Source organism: Dendrobates tinctorius, unplaced genomic scaffold (assembly GCF_039654945.1).
Source record: "Dendrobates tinctorius isolate UK_male_01 unplaced genomic scaffold, ASM3965494v1 ptg000548l, whole genome shotgun sequence".
Taxonomy (NCBI): Eukaryota; Metazoa; Chordata; class Amphibia; order Anura; family Dendrobatidae; genus Dendrobates; species Dendrobates tinctorius.
Genome location: NW_027362206.1, coordinates 59572 through 74836, shown reverse-complemented (window position 1 = coordinate 74836; position 15265 = coordinate 59572). Strand labels below are relative to the sequence as shown.

The 15265-nt window shown below is 46.4% G+C and overlaps 1 protein-coding gene across 2 annotated transcripts in view; it reads left to right on the top strand.

Annotated features, from left to right (window-relative positions):
• Positions 1 to 7041: 7041 nt before the first annotated feature.
• Positions 7042 to 15265, top strand: part of TMX1 (thioredoxin related transmembrane protein 1) — a 50544-nt gene continuing 42320 nt past the window's right edge. The window contains exon 1 of one of the 2 annotated variants that reach the window (XM_073565117.1): positions 7042 to 7217. In XM_073565117.1, coding sequence (XP_073421218.1) covers positions 7084 to 7217 — 134 coding nt within the window. In that variant the 5' untranslated portion in view covers positions 7042 to 7083. Of the gene's footprint in view, positions 7218 to 9119; positions 9322 to 15265 lie in introns of those variants that run through there. The other variant, XM_073565118.1, reaches the window with a different exon arrangement.

Here is a 15265-nt window from a genome sequence, read left to right as displayed (position 1 = left end):
TGTGCTACCATTGCTGCACCAGAGGTGGCAGCAACATCCAGGCTGTCAGAGCAAGTCTGAGCAGCACGCCTGGCTCACCGTGATTGCTGAGCAGCACCCGGGGAGGTCGGAAGATAATGGGAGACCGCTGGATGTCTGGCTCTGGATTCCCGCTGTGCAGTGTCAGGAATCCGCCGCCTAACATGACCACAACCTTCTTTCATTCTCTATCAAGAACTGCCAGGCTGCTCAGGTCACCCTCACTGTCCATACTTACAGAAACATACAGGCCATTAACACCCAGAAACTTATGTAGAACTTGCAGTCTTCATTGGCCCCTATCTCCTCCCTCTCATGTCCTGATTCTGCATTGACGCATTACAATGAAACACTTCAAAGCGCCCTGGATGAATTTGCACCCCCTATAAATAGAACACCACAACACAGACGGCGACAACCCTGGCACACCCTGCAAACACATTTCCTGCAGCGGTCGCCAGGTGCGCTGAACGTCTGTGGAGAAAATCCAATCTACATGAAGATTTCAACCATTATGCCGTTCACCTCTCCAAACAAACCTATTTCGACACCCTCATCACCTCACTGTCCAATAACCCAAAACGTCTCTTTGACACTTTTCATTCCCTGCTCAACCCAAGAGTACAGGCCCCAACCACGGAGCTCCGAGCTGACGATCTGGCCAATTACTTCAAAGATAAAATTGACCAGATCCGACAGGAAATTATCTCCCAATCACCTCATACCATGCACTGTCCTCCCTCCCCCACTGCATCTAGCTCACTCTCTGATTTTGAACCAGTCACAGAAGAAGTAAGCAGGCTCCTTGCATCTTCTCGCCCAACCACTCGCACCAGTGACCCATTTCCGTCACATCTCCTCCAGTCCCTTTCCCCTGCTGTCATCACTCACCTAACTAAAATATTTAACCTCTCTCTCTCTTCTGGTATCTTTCCCTCCTCATTTAAGCATGCCATCATACATCCACTACTTAAAAAACCATCCCTCGACCAAAACCGTGCTGCTAACTATAGACCTGTCTCTAATCTTCCCTTCATCTCTAAACTCCTGGAATGCCTGGTCCACTCCCGTCTGATCCGCTATCTCTCTGATAACTCTCTTCTCGACCCTCTCCAATCCGGTTTCCGCTCTTTACACTCTACTGAAACAGCCCTCACTAAAGTCTCTAATGATCTACTAACAGCTAAATCAAATGGTCATTACTCCATGCTAATTCTCTTGGATCTCTCTGCAGCATTCGACACTGTGGATCATCAGCTCCTCCTCACTATGCTCCGTTCCATTGGCCTCAAGGACACCGTTCTCTGCTGGCTTTCCTCCTATCTCTCTGACCGCTTCTTTACTGTATCTTTTGCCGGTTCCTCCTCCTCTCACCTTCCCCTTACTGTTAGGGTCCCTCAAGGATCGGTTCTAGGCCCCCTCCTCTTCTCCTTGTACACTGCCCCTATTGGTCACACAATCAGTCTCCAGTCTATCCTTAATGCAGCAGCCAGGGTTGTCCATCTGGCTAATCGTTTCTCAGACGCGTCCGCTCTTCGCCAGTCGTTACACTGGCTGCCCATTCATTACAGGGTACAATTCAAAGTACTTGTTCTCACCCACAAAGCTCTCCACAGTGCGGCACCCCCTTACATCTCCTCCCTCATTTCTGTCTATCGGCCTAACCGACCGCTGCGCTCTGCAAATGACTTTCGACTAACCTCTGCCCTAATCCGTACCTCCCACTCCCGACTCCAAGACTTCTCCCGTGCTGCGCCAATCCTCTGGAATGCTCTACCCCAAAATATTAGGACCATCCACAATTTGCATAGTTTTAGGCGCTCGCTCAAAACACATTTGTTCAGAGCGGCCTATCACATTCAGTAATCAAAGTCATGTTTGTGTGTGTGTAGCCCATTCACTATCTCCATCTAACCCCCACCCCCTGAAGATGGCTGGACCGTCATTGTAAATACATCATTGTAAATACAAACCTGTGCTTTGTATCCCCCCCACCTCATTGTAGATTGTAAGCTCCACGAGCAGGGTCGTCTTATTTCGCTTTAATTATTGTATTGTTAACGTTGTTACTTATGACTGTTGTGTTTGAAACTGTTCAACTGTAAAGCGCTGCGGAATATGTTGGCGCTATATAAATAAAGATTATTATTATTATTATTATTATTAATCAGTAGATTTGGTTTCCAGGACCATCTCTATGCTGATGACACCCAATTATACGCTTCTTCTCCTGACATCACGCCAGTCTCTCTAGAAAACACCGGCAATTGTCTAAACACTGTGTCTAATATCATGTCCTCACTATATCTGAAACTGAACCTGTCAAAGACTGAACTCCTTGTGTTTCCTCCCGCTACTAATGTTAGTAACTACAGTTAGTGTACTCACTGTCTCATATGGGTACACCTTGCCGTGGTGGGCCAGCTTTATACTTTTTTTTATCAAAATAGTGTTTACCAAGTACCCCATGTTATTTAATGCACTTGCTTTTTTACTTATTCATTTTCATAAGGGTATATACACACATTGTTTTATCCTTTGGTTTTGCTTGCTTTTATGGCCAGTGTGAACATGCTTTTACATCATGCATTCAGAAAGTTGTGGGAAGCATATATCCCTGAGGAAGGTGCCAGGAAGGGCGCCGAAACGCGTAGGAGGAAATAAAGGAGTACACTGCTACAACATCTTGTTTCCCAGGTGATTTGTCAATCTCGGCAGCGTGGACTGCAACACACCCTGCTTCCCACAACTTTCTGAAGGTTTTTCCACGTGTGAGTGGTTGGTGGAGGCCCTGCAGCAGCTGATTCTGTGATATGCTCTCAAGCCAGTTGTGGGTGACACAACTGGTATAGGTGAGTGGAACTGTATTATACCGCTCATACTTCAAGTGTCACTAGTGATAGGGCACTATTGCGCCTCTTGTTCCCCCCACCATTTTTTGTATTGATACATCATGCATGTCATTCAAGTCTACTCCAGTTCATAGAATCATAGAATGGTAGAGTTGGAAGGGACCTCCTGGGCCATCTGGTCCAACCCCCTGCTCAAAGCAGGATTCGCTAAATCATCCCAGTCAGATGTCTGTCCAGCCTCTGTTTGAAGACTTCCATTGAAGGAGAACTCACCACTTCTCGTGGCAGCTTGTTCCACTCATTGATCACTCTAACTGTCAAAAAGTTTTTTCTAATATCTAATCTGTGTCTCCTCCCATTCAGTTTCATCCCATTGCTTCTAGTCTTTCCTTGTGCAAATGAGAATAAAGTTGATCCTTCTACAATGTGGCAGCCCTTTAGATATTTGTAGACAGCTATTAAGTCTCCTCTCAGTCTTCTCTTTTGCAAACTAAACAATCCCAAATCCTGCAACCTTTCCTCATAAGACAGGGTTTGCAGACCGGTCACTATTCTGGTTGCTCTTTTCTGAACTTCCTCCAGTTTGTTGATGTCTTTTCTAAAATGTGGTGCCCAAAACTGGACACAATATTCCAGATGAGGTCTGACCAAAGAGGAGTAGAGGGAAATAATGACTTCACGTGATCTAGACTGTATGCTTCTGTTAATACATCCTAGAATTGCATTTGCCTTTTTTGCTGCTGCATCACACTGTTGACTCATATTCAGTCTATGATCTATTAGTATACCCAAGTCTTTTTCACACGTGCTGTTGCTTAGGCCTATTCCTCCCATTCTGTATATGCTTTTTTCATTTTTATTGCCCAGATGTAGTACTTTGCATTTTTCCCTGTTAAAACCATTCTGTTACTTGCTGCCCACTTCTCCAGTTTATTTATATCTTTTTGAATCCTCTCTCTCTCTTCTCTAGTATTAGCTATCCCTCCTAGCTTTGTGTCATCAGCAAATTTAATCAGTTTATCCTCAATTCCTTCATCTAAATCATTGATAAAGATGTTGAACAATACAGGGCCCAGGACAGAGCCCTGTGGTACCCCACTTGAGACATTCTTCCAACTGGATGTGCAGCCATTTACGACCACTCTTTGGGTCCGATCACTAAGCCAGTTATGAATCCACCTAACAGTTGCCTTGTCCATTCCATACTTAGTCATTTTTTCAATAAGGATTGTTTGAGATACTTTGTCAAATGCTTTGCTGAAGTCAAGATATACTATATCTACAGCATTTCCTTGATCCACCCAATCAGTGATTCCGTCATAGAAGGAAATTAAGTTAGTCTGACATGACTTATTAGTTACAAACCCATGCTGACTCTGTTTAATCACTTCATTCTTATCCAGGTACTGACATACATGTTGTTTAATAATTTGTTCAAAGATCTTTCCTGGTATAGAAGTCAGACTCACCGGCCTATAGTTGCCTGGGTCCACCTTCTTCCCCTTTTTGAAGATAGGAACAACATTTGCTCTTCTCCAGTCTTCTGGGACTTCTCCTGTTCTCCAAGAATTTTCAAAGATTATGGAGAGGGGTTCAAAAATTTCTTCTGCTATCTCCTTCAGTACTCTGGGGTGTAATTCATCTGGACCTGGAGACTTGAATTCATTTAGGTTAGCTAAGTGTTTCCTCACTATCTTTCTGTTTATAGATATCCTGGATTCTTCTATTCCCTTAATATGACAGTGAAGAACAGTTGATGTTACATTTCCTTTCTGAGAGAAAACAGATGCAAAATAGAAATTTAAAAGTTCGGCCTTCTCAACATCCTGTCTTACCATTTCATCATTTTCATCCTGTAAAAATCCTATAGCATCTTTGACTTTTCTTTTACTTTTGACATATCCCCAAAATCCTTTATTATTGCTTTTGACATCTCTTGCAAGCCTCATTTCATTGTCAGCTTTAGATAATCTGATTTTTGCCCTGCAGGTTCTGCAGACAGCATTATATTCTTCTTTAGATATGCCTCCCTCTTTCCATTTTATAAACATTTTTTTCTTCCTTTTTAGCATGTGCTTAAGTTCTGTGTTCATCCATCCTGGCTTCCTTAAATGCTTCCTATTCTTCCCTCTTTTCGGAATTGTTAACAATTGTGCTTTGAGAATTTCATTTTTCAAGATTTCCCATCCTTCCTGGCCATTTTTGTCTTTAAGGATATCCAGCCATTGGATCCCTCCAATTCTCTTTCTGAATCCCTTAAAATCTGCCTTTCTGAAATCTAACCTTGACGTCTGAGTCTTCACAGGTCTTCCTCCTCTAGTTATCCAAAATTCTAAAATAGCATGGTCGCTACCTCCTAGAGTCCCAGCCACTTTTACCTCCTCAACCATTTCCTCCCTGTTTATAAGGATTAGATCCAAGGTAGCAGTTCCCCTTGTTTTATCCCCTACCTTTTGGAAGATAAAGTTGTCAGCAAGAGAGGATAAGAATTTCCTTGACCTGTTAGTTTTGCCTGAGAGAGATTCCCAACAAATGTCTGGATAGTTGAAATCTCCCATGACAACCATGTCATATTTTTTGGAGAACTTGGCCATTTGATGCATAAAGAGTTCATCCATATCTTCAGCTTGCACAGGCGGCCTGTAGTAAATGCCTACAGTTCAGTTTTTTGTGTTTCTTTAGTATTAATGTACCTATACCCGACATTGCCAATTCCGTGTGTGATTCCACTATTACTCCCCAGCAACATGCCCGCTGTCTTGGGGTCATGCTTGACTCCGAGCTTTCCTTCGCCCCCTACATTCGATCACTGGCTCGCTCTTGTCATCTGCACCTCAAAAATATTTCTAGAATTCGACCCTTTCTTACTTTTGACTCCGCAAAAACTCTTACTGTTTCTCTTATTCATTCTCGTCTGGACTATTGTAACTCCCTTCTAATTGGTCTCCCTCTTACCAAACTCTCCCCTCTCCAATCTGTCTTGAATGCTGCAGCCAGGATCATATTCCTCACCAATCGTTACACAGATGCCTCTACCTTGTGCCAGTCATTACACTGGCTACCCATCCACTCCAGAATTCAGTATAAACTTATTACCCTCACCCACAAAGCTCTCCACGGCTCAGCACCACCCTACATCTCCTCCCTTGTTTCAGTGTACCACCCTACCCGCTCCCTCCATTCTGCAGATGACCTGAGGTTAGCATCCTCAATAATCAGAACCTCCCACTCCCGTCTCCAAGACTTTACACGTGCTGCGCCAATTCTTTGGAATGCACTTCCCAGGTCAATACGATTAGTCCCCAATTCCCACAATTTTAAGCGTGCCCTGAAAACGCATTTATTCAGCCTGGCCTATCGCCTCAACACATTAACCTAATCTATCCCTGTGTGGCAGAGCCAAAAGTTTTACCATAACCAGGTTTCCCGCATCATGTTCTCACATGCTTTATGCATCCATTAGCCCTCTGTGTCTGTACTGTTACACACTTAACATTATGACTGGTCCATACAATCAGGGCAACTGTTACCACCCACCTTTCGTGTCTCCCCTCTTTCCTCATAGACGGTAAGCTTGCGAGCAGGGCCCTCACTCCTCTTGGTATCTGTTATGATCTATGTGATTATTGTTATGCTGTAATGTCTATTGTCTGTACAAGTCCCCTCCGAAATGTAAAGTGCTGCGGAATATGTCTGCGCTATAGAAATAAATTATTATTATAAGGGTGGTAGAGGACAATGGCTGCCTGCGGGTGTACTCAGTGACTGACGTACCTGACCTGCCCACATGTACTTGTTACGTAATGCTGGTATACTTGTGTCCTAATACTTTATGCACTGCTCAGCAGAAGACTGTGAGCCCCAATGGGGAAAGCGATGATCGCATCATCTGTGCATATTTTTTTTTACATTTTATGAATGGACTGTTGATCAGAAAATTGTGGAGAAAAAAATGTTACTTGTGAGTAAAACAAAGTAAAAATCACTGAATTGCTCAAACCTTGTCCTTCAATCCTACATGTAATTTTACCAACCACAAGGTGGCGCCATCGTGCAATACTGTATAGTTCGGGCACACCACGTGACCGTCTGCCAACCACAAGGTGGCGTCATTGGGCGCGGCGCTGAGTGAAAGCCCCCTAGCTCCTCCCCCCGGGCTGTCCATCTGCTGCCTGCGGAGGCCTCTCTCAGTGAGGGCGGGGCCGGCGGTGTCATGGCGCTGTACTGGCTTCGGTGCTTCATGCTTGTCCTGCTCCCGGCAGCGCTGCTGGCCAAGAAGGGAGACGTGATAGAGATCACTGACGGCAGCTGGAGGGACATCCTGCAGGGGGAATGGATGATCAAATTGTAAGGGCCCTGACCTGATGGCGCCGCACTACAAGTCCCAGCATGCCCTGCGCGACTCGGTGTGCTGCTGGCGCTTGTGGGAATTTTAGAGACAGTCGTGCCTCCTGCTACTTGTGGTTCTGCCAGCAGTCTGTCCCCGGCTCCCGGCACTTGTAGTTCTGGCTCCAGGGCCCTGTAGTACTACAAGCACCAGCAAGCCGAGGAGCCAGGTGCAGGTTACTATTGGGGGACTACAAGTGCCAGCAAGCCGTGGAGCCAGGTACAGGTTACTATTGGGGGACTACAAGCACCAGCAAGCCGAGGAGCCAGGTGCAGGTTACTATTGGGGGACTACAAGCACCAGCAAGCCGAGGAGCCAGGTGCAGGCTACTATTGGGGGACTATAAGTGCCAGCAAGCCGAGGAGCCAGGTGCAGGTTACTATTGGGGGACTACAAGCACCAGCAAGCCGAGGAGCCAGGTGCAGGTTACTATTGGGGGACTACAAGCACCAGCAAGCTGAGGAGCCAGGTGCAGGCTACTATTGGGGGACTATAAGTGCCAGCAAGCCGAGGAGCCAGGTACAGGCTACTATTGGGGGACTACAAGCACCAGCAAGCCGAGGAGCCAGGTGCAGGTTACTATTGGGGGACTAGAAGCACCAGCAAGCCGAGGAGCCAGGTACAGGCTACTATTGGGGAACTACAAGTGCCAGCAAGCCGAGGAGCCAGGTACAGGCTACTATTGGGGAACTACAAGTGCCAGCAAGCCGAGGAGCCAGGTGCCAGTTATTATTGGGGAACTACAAGTGCCAGCAAGCCGTGGAGCCAGGTACAGGCTACTATTGGGGGACTACAAGCACCAGCAAGCCGAGGAGCCAGGTACAGGCTACTATTGGGGAACTACAAGTGCCAGCAAGCCGAGGAGCCAGGTGCCAGTTATTATTGGGGAACTACAAGTGCCAGCAAGCCGTGGAGCCAGGTACAGGCTACTATTGGGGGACTAGAAGCACCAGCAAGCCGAGGAGCCAGGTGCAGGTTACTATTGGGGAACTACAAGTGCCAGCAAGCCGTGGAGCCAGGTACAGGCTACTATTGGGGGACTAGAAGCACCAGCAAGCCGAGGAGCCAGGTACAGGCTACTATTGGGGAACTACAAGTGCCAGCAAGCCGAGGAGCCAGGTGCAGGTTACTATTGGGGAACTACAAGTGCCAGCAAGCCGTGGAGCCAGGTACAGGCTACTATTGGGGGACTAGAAGCACCAGCAAGCCGAGGAGCCAGGTACAGGCTACTATTGGGGAACTACAAGTGCCAGCAAGCCGAGGAGCCAGGTGCCAGTTATTATTGGGGAACTACAAGTGCCAGCAAGCCGTGGAGCCAGGTACAGGCTACTATTGGGGGACTAGAAGCACCAGCAAGCCGAGGAGCCAGGTGCAGGTTACTATTGGGGAACTACAAGTGCCAGCAAGCCGAGGAGCCAGGTGCAGGTTACTATTGGGGGACTACAAGCACCAGCAAGCCGAGGAGCCAGGTACAGGCTACTATTGGGGGACTATAAGTGCCAGCAAGCCGAGGAGCCAGGTATAGGCTACTATTGGGGGAGCACAAGCGCCAGCAAGCCGAGGAGCCAGGTATAGGCTACTATTGGGGGACTATAAGTGCCAGCAAGCCGAGGAGCCAGGTGCAGGCTACTATTGCGGGACTATAAGTGCCAACAAGCCGAGGAGCCAGGTATAGGCTACTATTGGGGGACTATAAGTGCCAGCAAGCCGAGGAGCCAGGTGCAGGCTACTATTGGGGGACTATAAGTGCCAACAAGCCGAGGAGCCAGGTGCAGGCTACTATTGGGGGACTATAAGTGCCAACAAGCCGAGGAGCCAGGTGCAGGCTACTATTGGGGGACTATAAGTGCCAACAAGCCGAGGAGCCAGGTGTAGGTTACTATTAATAATAATAATAATTTTTATTTATATAGCGCCAACATATTCCGCAGCACTTTACAATTAAGCGGGGACATGTACAGACAATAAATTCAATACAAGTTAAGACAATTCAAACAGTGACATTAGGAGTGAGGTCCCTGCCCGCAAGCTTACAATCTACAAGGAAATGGGGGGACACAGTAGGTGAGAAATGCTTGTTAATTCAGGTCTGGCAATTATAATAGGGATTTTCATATAAAGCTGCATGATCCGGTCATCAGCCCGTGTGTTTAAGTGCAATAGACATGTATCAAGTGCAGTTATCATGTGCATGAAGGGTGTGGAGACAGATGAATAGTAGGGTGCAGATTCAGAATAATATTTGGAAGGAGGGAACAGGGCAAAGTTAGCTTGCTGGGTAGTTGATGTGGTAGGCTTGTTTGAAGAGATGGGTTTTCAAAGCACGCTTGAATAGGTCAGGGCTAGGTATCAGTCTGATCGTCTGGGGAAGTGCATTCCAGAGAGCTGGAGCAGCACGAGAGAAGTCTTGGAGACGGAGGTGCGAGGTTCGGATTACGGGGGATGTTAGTCTTAGGTCATTTGTAGAACGGAGGGCACGTGTAGGGCGATAGACAGAGATGAGATATAAGGCGGTGCAGAACAGTGGAGAGCTTTGTGGGTGAGAGAGATGAGATTACACTGGACCCTGTAGCGAATAGGTAGCCAGTGTAATGACTGGCACAAGATGGAGGCATCGGTGAAGCGGCTGGACAGAAATATGACCCTGGCTGCCGCATTCAAGATGGATTGGAGAGGAGAAAGTTTGGTAAGAGGGAGACCGATCAGAAGAGAGTTGCAGTAGTCCAGGCGAGAATGAATAAGAGCGACAGTAAGAGTTTTAGCAGTTTCAAACGTGAGAAAAGGTCGGATTCTGGAGATGTTTTGAAGATGCAGGTGACAAGAGCGACTGAGTGATCGGATGTACGGAGTAAAGGAAAGTTCAGTGTCGAATATGACCCCAAGACAGCGGGCATGCTGCTCGGGAGTTATGGTTGAACCCTCCAGGGTTATTTCGATGTTAGGTAGAGTGAGGTTAGTAGAGGGGAGAAACACAAGAAGTTCAGTTTTAGAGAGATTTAGTTTCAGATAGAGGGAGGACATGATGCTAGAGACAGCAGACAGACAATCCTTGGTATTTTGAATTAGGGTAGGGGTGATGTCAGGGGAAGAAGTGTATAATTGGGTGTCATCAGCATAGAGGTGGTACTGGAACCCAAATCTGCTGATTGTTTGTCCAATAGGGGCAGTGTATAAAGAGAAGAGGAGGGGGCCTAGGACTGAGCCCTGCGGGACCCCGATAGTAAGGGGACGAGGAGAGGAAGAGGAGCCGGCAAAAGATACAGTGAAGGAGCGGTCAGAGAGGTAGGAGGAGAACCAGGAGAGGGCTGTGCCCTTGAGGCCTATAGAGCGGAGCATAGTGAGGAGGAGCTGGTGATCCACAGTGTCAAATGCGGCAGAGAGATCCAGGAGAATCAGCAGGGAGCAACGACCTTTAGATTTAGCTGTTATTAAATCATTAGAGACTTTAGTGAGGGCAGTTTCAGTGGAGTGTAAAGAGCGGAAACCAGATTGTAAGGGGTTGAGAAGAGAGTTATCAGAGAGATAGCGGATTAGACGGGAGTGGACCAGGCGTTCCAGGAGTTTAGAGATGAAGGGAAGGTTAGAGACAGGTCTGTAGTTAGCAGTGCAGTTCTGGTCCAGGGATGGCTTTTTAAGTAAAGGGGTTATGATGGCATGTTTAAATGAGGAGGGAAATATACCTGAAGAAAGAGAGAGGTTAAATATTTTAGTCAGGTGAGTGGTGACCACTGGTGAGAGAGACTGCAGGAGCTGTGAAGGAATAGGGTCACTGTTGCAGGTTGTAGGCCGAGCAGAAGCGAGGAGCTTGGAAACTTCTTCTTCTGAAACAGGCTCAAAGATGTCTAGTGGGCTTGAGGTGCGGCAGGGAAGGGGATCCAGGCACTGAGGAGATTGGGCTGAGATATCCTGATGGATGTGGTTGATTTTTTCTAGGAAATAAGTGGCCAGATCCTCACCGCTGAGGTTGGTGATGGGGGCCTGTACTTTAGGTTTCAGGAGGGAGTTTAAGGTTTCAAAAAGTCGTCTTGGGTTGTTGAATAGTGAGGTGATGAGGGTGGTGAAGTAGGATTGTTTGGCCAGATGAAGGGCAGAGTTATAGGTTTTGAGCATAAACTTATAGTGGATGAAGTCTTCTGCTAAGAGAGATTTTCTCCACTGCCGCTCTGCACACCTCGAGCAGCGCTGAAGAAAGCGTGTTTGCGTTGTGTGCCAGGGCTGCCATTGTCTATGTCGGGTCTTTCTGCGTATAGAAGGTGCTGCTTCATCTAGGGCATTCTTCAGTGTATTATTGAAGTGTGACAATGCTATGTCTGGACTATTGGGGGACTACAAGCACCAGCAAGCCGAGGAGCCAGGTATAGGCTACTATTGGGGGACTACAAGTGCCAGCAAGCCGAGGAGCCAGGTATAGGCTACTATTGGGGGACTACAAGTGCCAGCAAGCTGAGGAGCCAGGTACAGGCTACTATTGGGGGACTACAAGCGCCAGCAAGCCGAGGAGCCAGGTGCAGGCTACTATTGGGGGACTACAAGCACCAGCAAGCCGAGGAGCCAGGTATAGGCTACTATTGGGGGACTACAAGCGCCAGCAAGCTGAGGAGCCAGGTGCAGGCTACTATTGGGGGACTACAAGCGCCAGCAAGCCGAGGAGCCAGGTACAGGCTACTATTGGGGGACTACAAGCACCAGCAAGCCGAGGAGCCAGGTATAGGCTACTATTGGGGGACTACAAGTGCCAGCAAGCTGAGGAGCCAGGTACAGGCTACTATTAGGGGAATACAAGCAGGGCTGTGGAGTCGGTAAGCCAATGCTGCGACTCTGACTCCTCAATTTCCCTTACACCGACTCAGACTCCCACACATATATTGCTTATATTTAAGTGAAAATGTTATTGTAGTACAATGTGAACATCAGACATTTAATCATTTTTATGATCAATAATCAAGATATTTAGATAGAACAGAATATTTATTGGAATACAACTTTAGAACACAAAACTGTAATAAATTGTAAATATGTAATACACTATAATATCTATTACATATATACAGTACAGACCAAAAGTTTGGACACACCTCATTCAAAGAGTTTTCTTTTATTTCACGACTATGAAAATTGTAGATTCATTCTGAAGGCATCAAAACTATGAATTATAGCAACAATCAAGAAAAAACGCGGATGGCACCGCTGTTACCGTATATTCTCAGAAGGTGTGCGGTATGCAGGAAGCAGACGGCTGGTGAACTCGGGTACTTGACCTGAAATAGACAATACTCGGAATCCACATGAAGAAATGGTCGCACTCGTCGAGTTTGAAGCGCTCAGGTAGCACGAAACGGCCGTTGTCAGCCTTTTTGCACTCCTTATGTCACTCCCCCGGCCCGACATGTGATATACATGTCAATAAACCCATGAATTCCTTCAAACTCGATGAGTGCGACCATTTCTTCATGTGGATTCCGAAAACTATGAATTAGCACATGTGGAATTATATAATTAACAAAAAAGTGTGAAACAACTGAGAATATGTCTTATATTCTAGGTTCTTCACAGTAGCCACCTTTTGCTTTGATTACTGCTTTGTACACTCTTGGCATTCTCTTGTTGAGCTTCAAGAGGTAATCACCCGAAATGGTCTTCCAACAGTCTTGAAAGCGTTCCCAGAGATGCTTAGCACTTGTTGGCCCTTTTGCCTTCACTTTGCGGTCTAGCTCACCACAAACCATCTCGATTGGGTTCAGGCCTGGTGACTGTGGAGGCCAGGTCATCTGGCGTAGCACCCCATCACTCCTTCTTGGTCAAATAGCCCTTACACAGCCTGGAGGTGTGTTTGGAGTCATTGTCCTGTTGAAAAATAAATGATGGTCTAACTAAACGCAAATCGGATGGAATAGCATGCCGCTGCAAGATGCTGTGGTAGCCATGCTGGTTCAGAATGCCTTCAATTTTGAATAAATCCCCAACAGTGTCACCAGCAAAGCACCATCACACCTCCTCCTCCATGCTTCACGGTGGGAACCAGGCATGTAGAGTCCATCCGTTTACCTTTTGTGCGTCGCACAAAGACACGGTGGTTAGAACCAAAGATCTCAAATTTAGACTCATCAGACCAAAGCACAGATTTCCACTGGTCTAATGTCCATTCCTTGTGTTCTTTAGCCCAAACAAGTCTCTTCTGCTTGTGGCCTGTCCTTAGCAGTGGTTTCCTAGCAGCTATTTTACCATGAAGGCCTGCTGCACAAAGTCTCCTCTTAACAGTTGTTGTAGAGATGTGTCTGCTGCTAGAACTCTGTGTGGCATTGACCTGGTCTCTAATCTGAGCTGCTGTTAACCTGCGATTTCTGAGGCTGGTGACTCGGATGAACTTATCCTCCGCAGCAGAGGTGACTCTTGGTCTTCCTTTCCTGGGGCGGTCCTCATGTGAGCCAGTTTCTTTGTAGCACTTGATGGTTTTTGCCACTGCACTTGGGGACACTTCATTTCTTAAAGTAATGATGACCACTCGTTTTTCTTTACTCAGCTGCTTTTTTCTTGCCATAATACAAATCCTAACAGTCTATTCAGTAGGACTATCAGCTGTGTATCCACCAGACTTCTGCACAACACAACTGATGGTCCCAACCCCATTTATATGGCAAGAAATCCCACTTATTAAACCTGACAGGGCACACCTGTGAAGTAAAAACCATTTCCGGTGACTACCTCTGGAAGCTCATCAAGAGAATGCCAAGAGTGTGCAAAGCAGTAATCAAGCAAAAGGTGGCTACTCTGAAGAATCTAGAATATAAGACATACAGTATTTTCAGTTGTTTCACACTTTTTTGTTAATTATATAATTCCACATGTGTTAATTCATAGTTTTGATGACATCAGACTGAATCTACATTTTTCATAGTAATTAAAATAAAGAAAACTCTTTGAATGAAGTGTGCCCAAACTTTTGGTCTGTACTGTGTGTGTGTATGTGTGTATATATATATATATATATATACACTAACACTGTGACTTATCTCAGCCAAGACAAAGCCTAGATCCTCAGTCTACATTCATACCATGGGCGTAGCCAGGATCAATCGTGGGGGGGCAGAACCTCATACTGCACACCTCAGCTGCTGCAGAACCTCATACTGCACACCCCTACACTTGAAAATAAAGCCTGCACCTTAAGAAGATGTGGTGGAGAATGCAGGCTATTTATTCCAACTATCAGTTGATGTTACTGAAGACGAGCAATGCCTGTCCTGGGCGTCCTTTTTGGCAGCTATGAGGTGTACCTGACTGGTGCTAAAAAAAAGGAGTGTTAGTCTGTGTACTATCCGGTTTTCATATTTTTTGGTACAGATACGATATGGATATATAGATAGAGCAGATTTCTAATCTGTTTTTGCTATTGAAAACTATCTATGAGCTCAAAAACCTTTCAGGTGATGCAGTTTTTTAAAAAGCTGATCGGCTTTTGCAGCTGAAAAACGTATCCTCAAAAAACGTAGGAAAAACACTGTGTGAATGTAGCCTTAGATCAGGAATATAACAGCCATTTATAGGACATTTCATAACTTTCCCAAATTCCTATGAAAAAATATTCATCACATCCTGCATTGAATTACTGTACCCAATTTATTATATATTTTCGGAGTCGGTCCATTTTATACCGACTCCACCAAAATGAGCACCGACTCCACGACTCCAACTCCACAGCCCTGAATACAAGCACCAGCAAGCTGAGGAGTCAGGTACAGGCTACTATTGGGGGACTACAAGCACCAGCAAGCTGAGGAGCCAGGTACAGGCTACTATTGGGGGACTAAAAGCACCAGCAAGCTGAGGAGCCAGGTACAGGCTACTATTGGGGGACTAAAAGCACCAGCAATCCGAGGAGCCAGGTGCAGGCTACTATTGGGGACTACAAGCACCATCCAGCTGAGGAGCCAGGTACAGGCTGCTATTGGGGGACTACAAGCACCAGCAATCCAAGGAGCCAGGTGCAGGTTACTATTGGGGACTACAA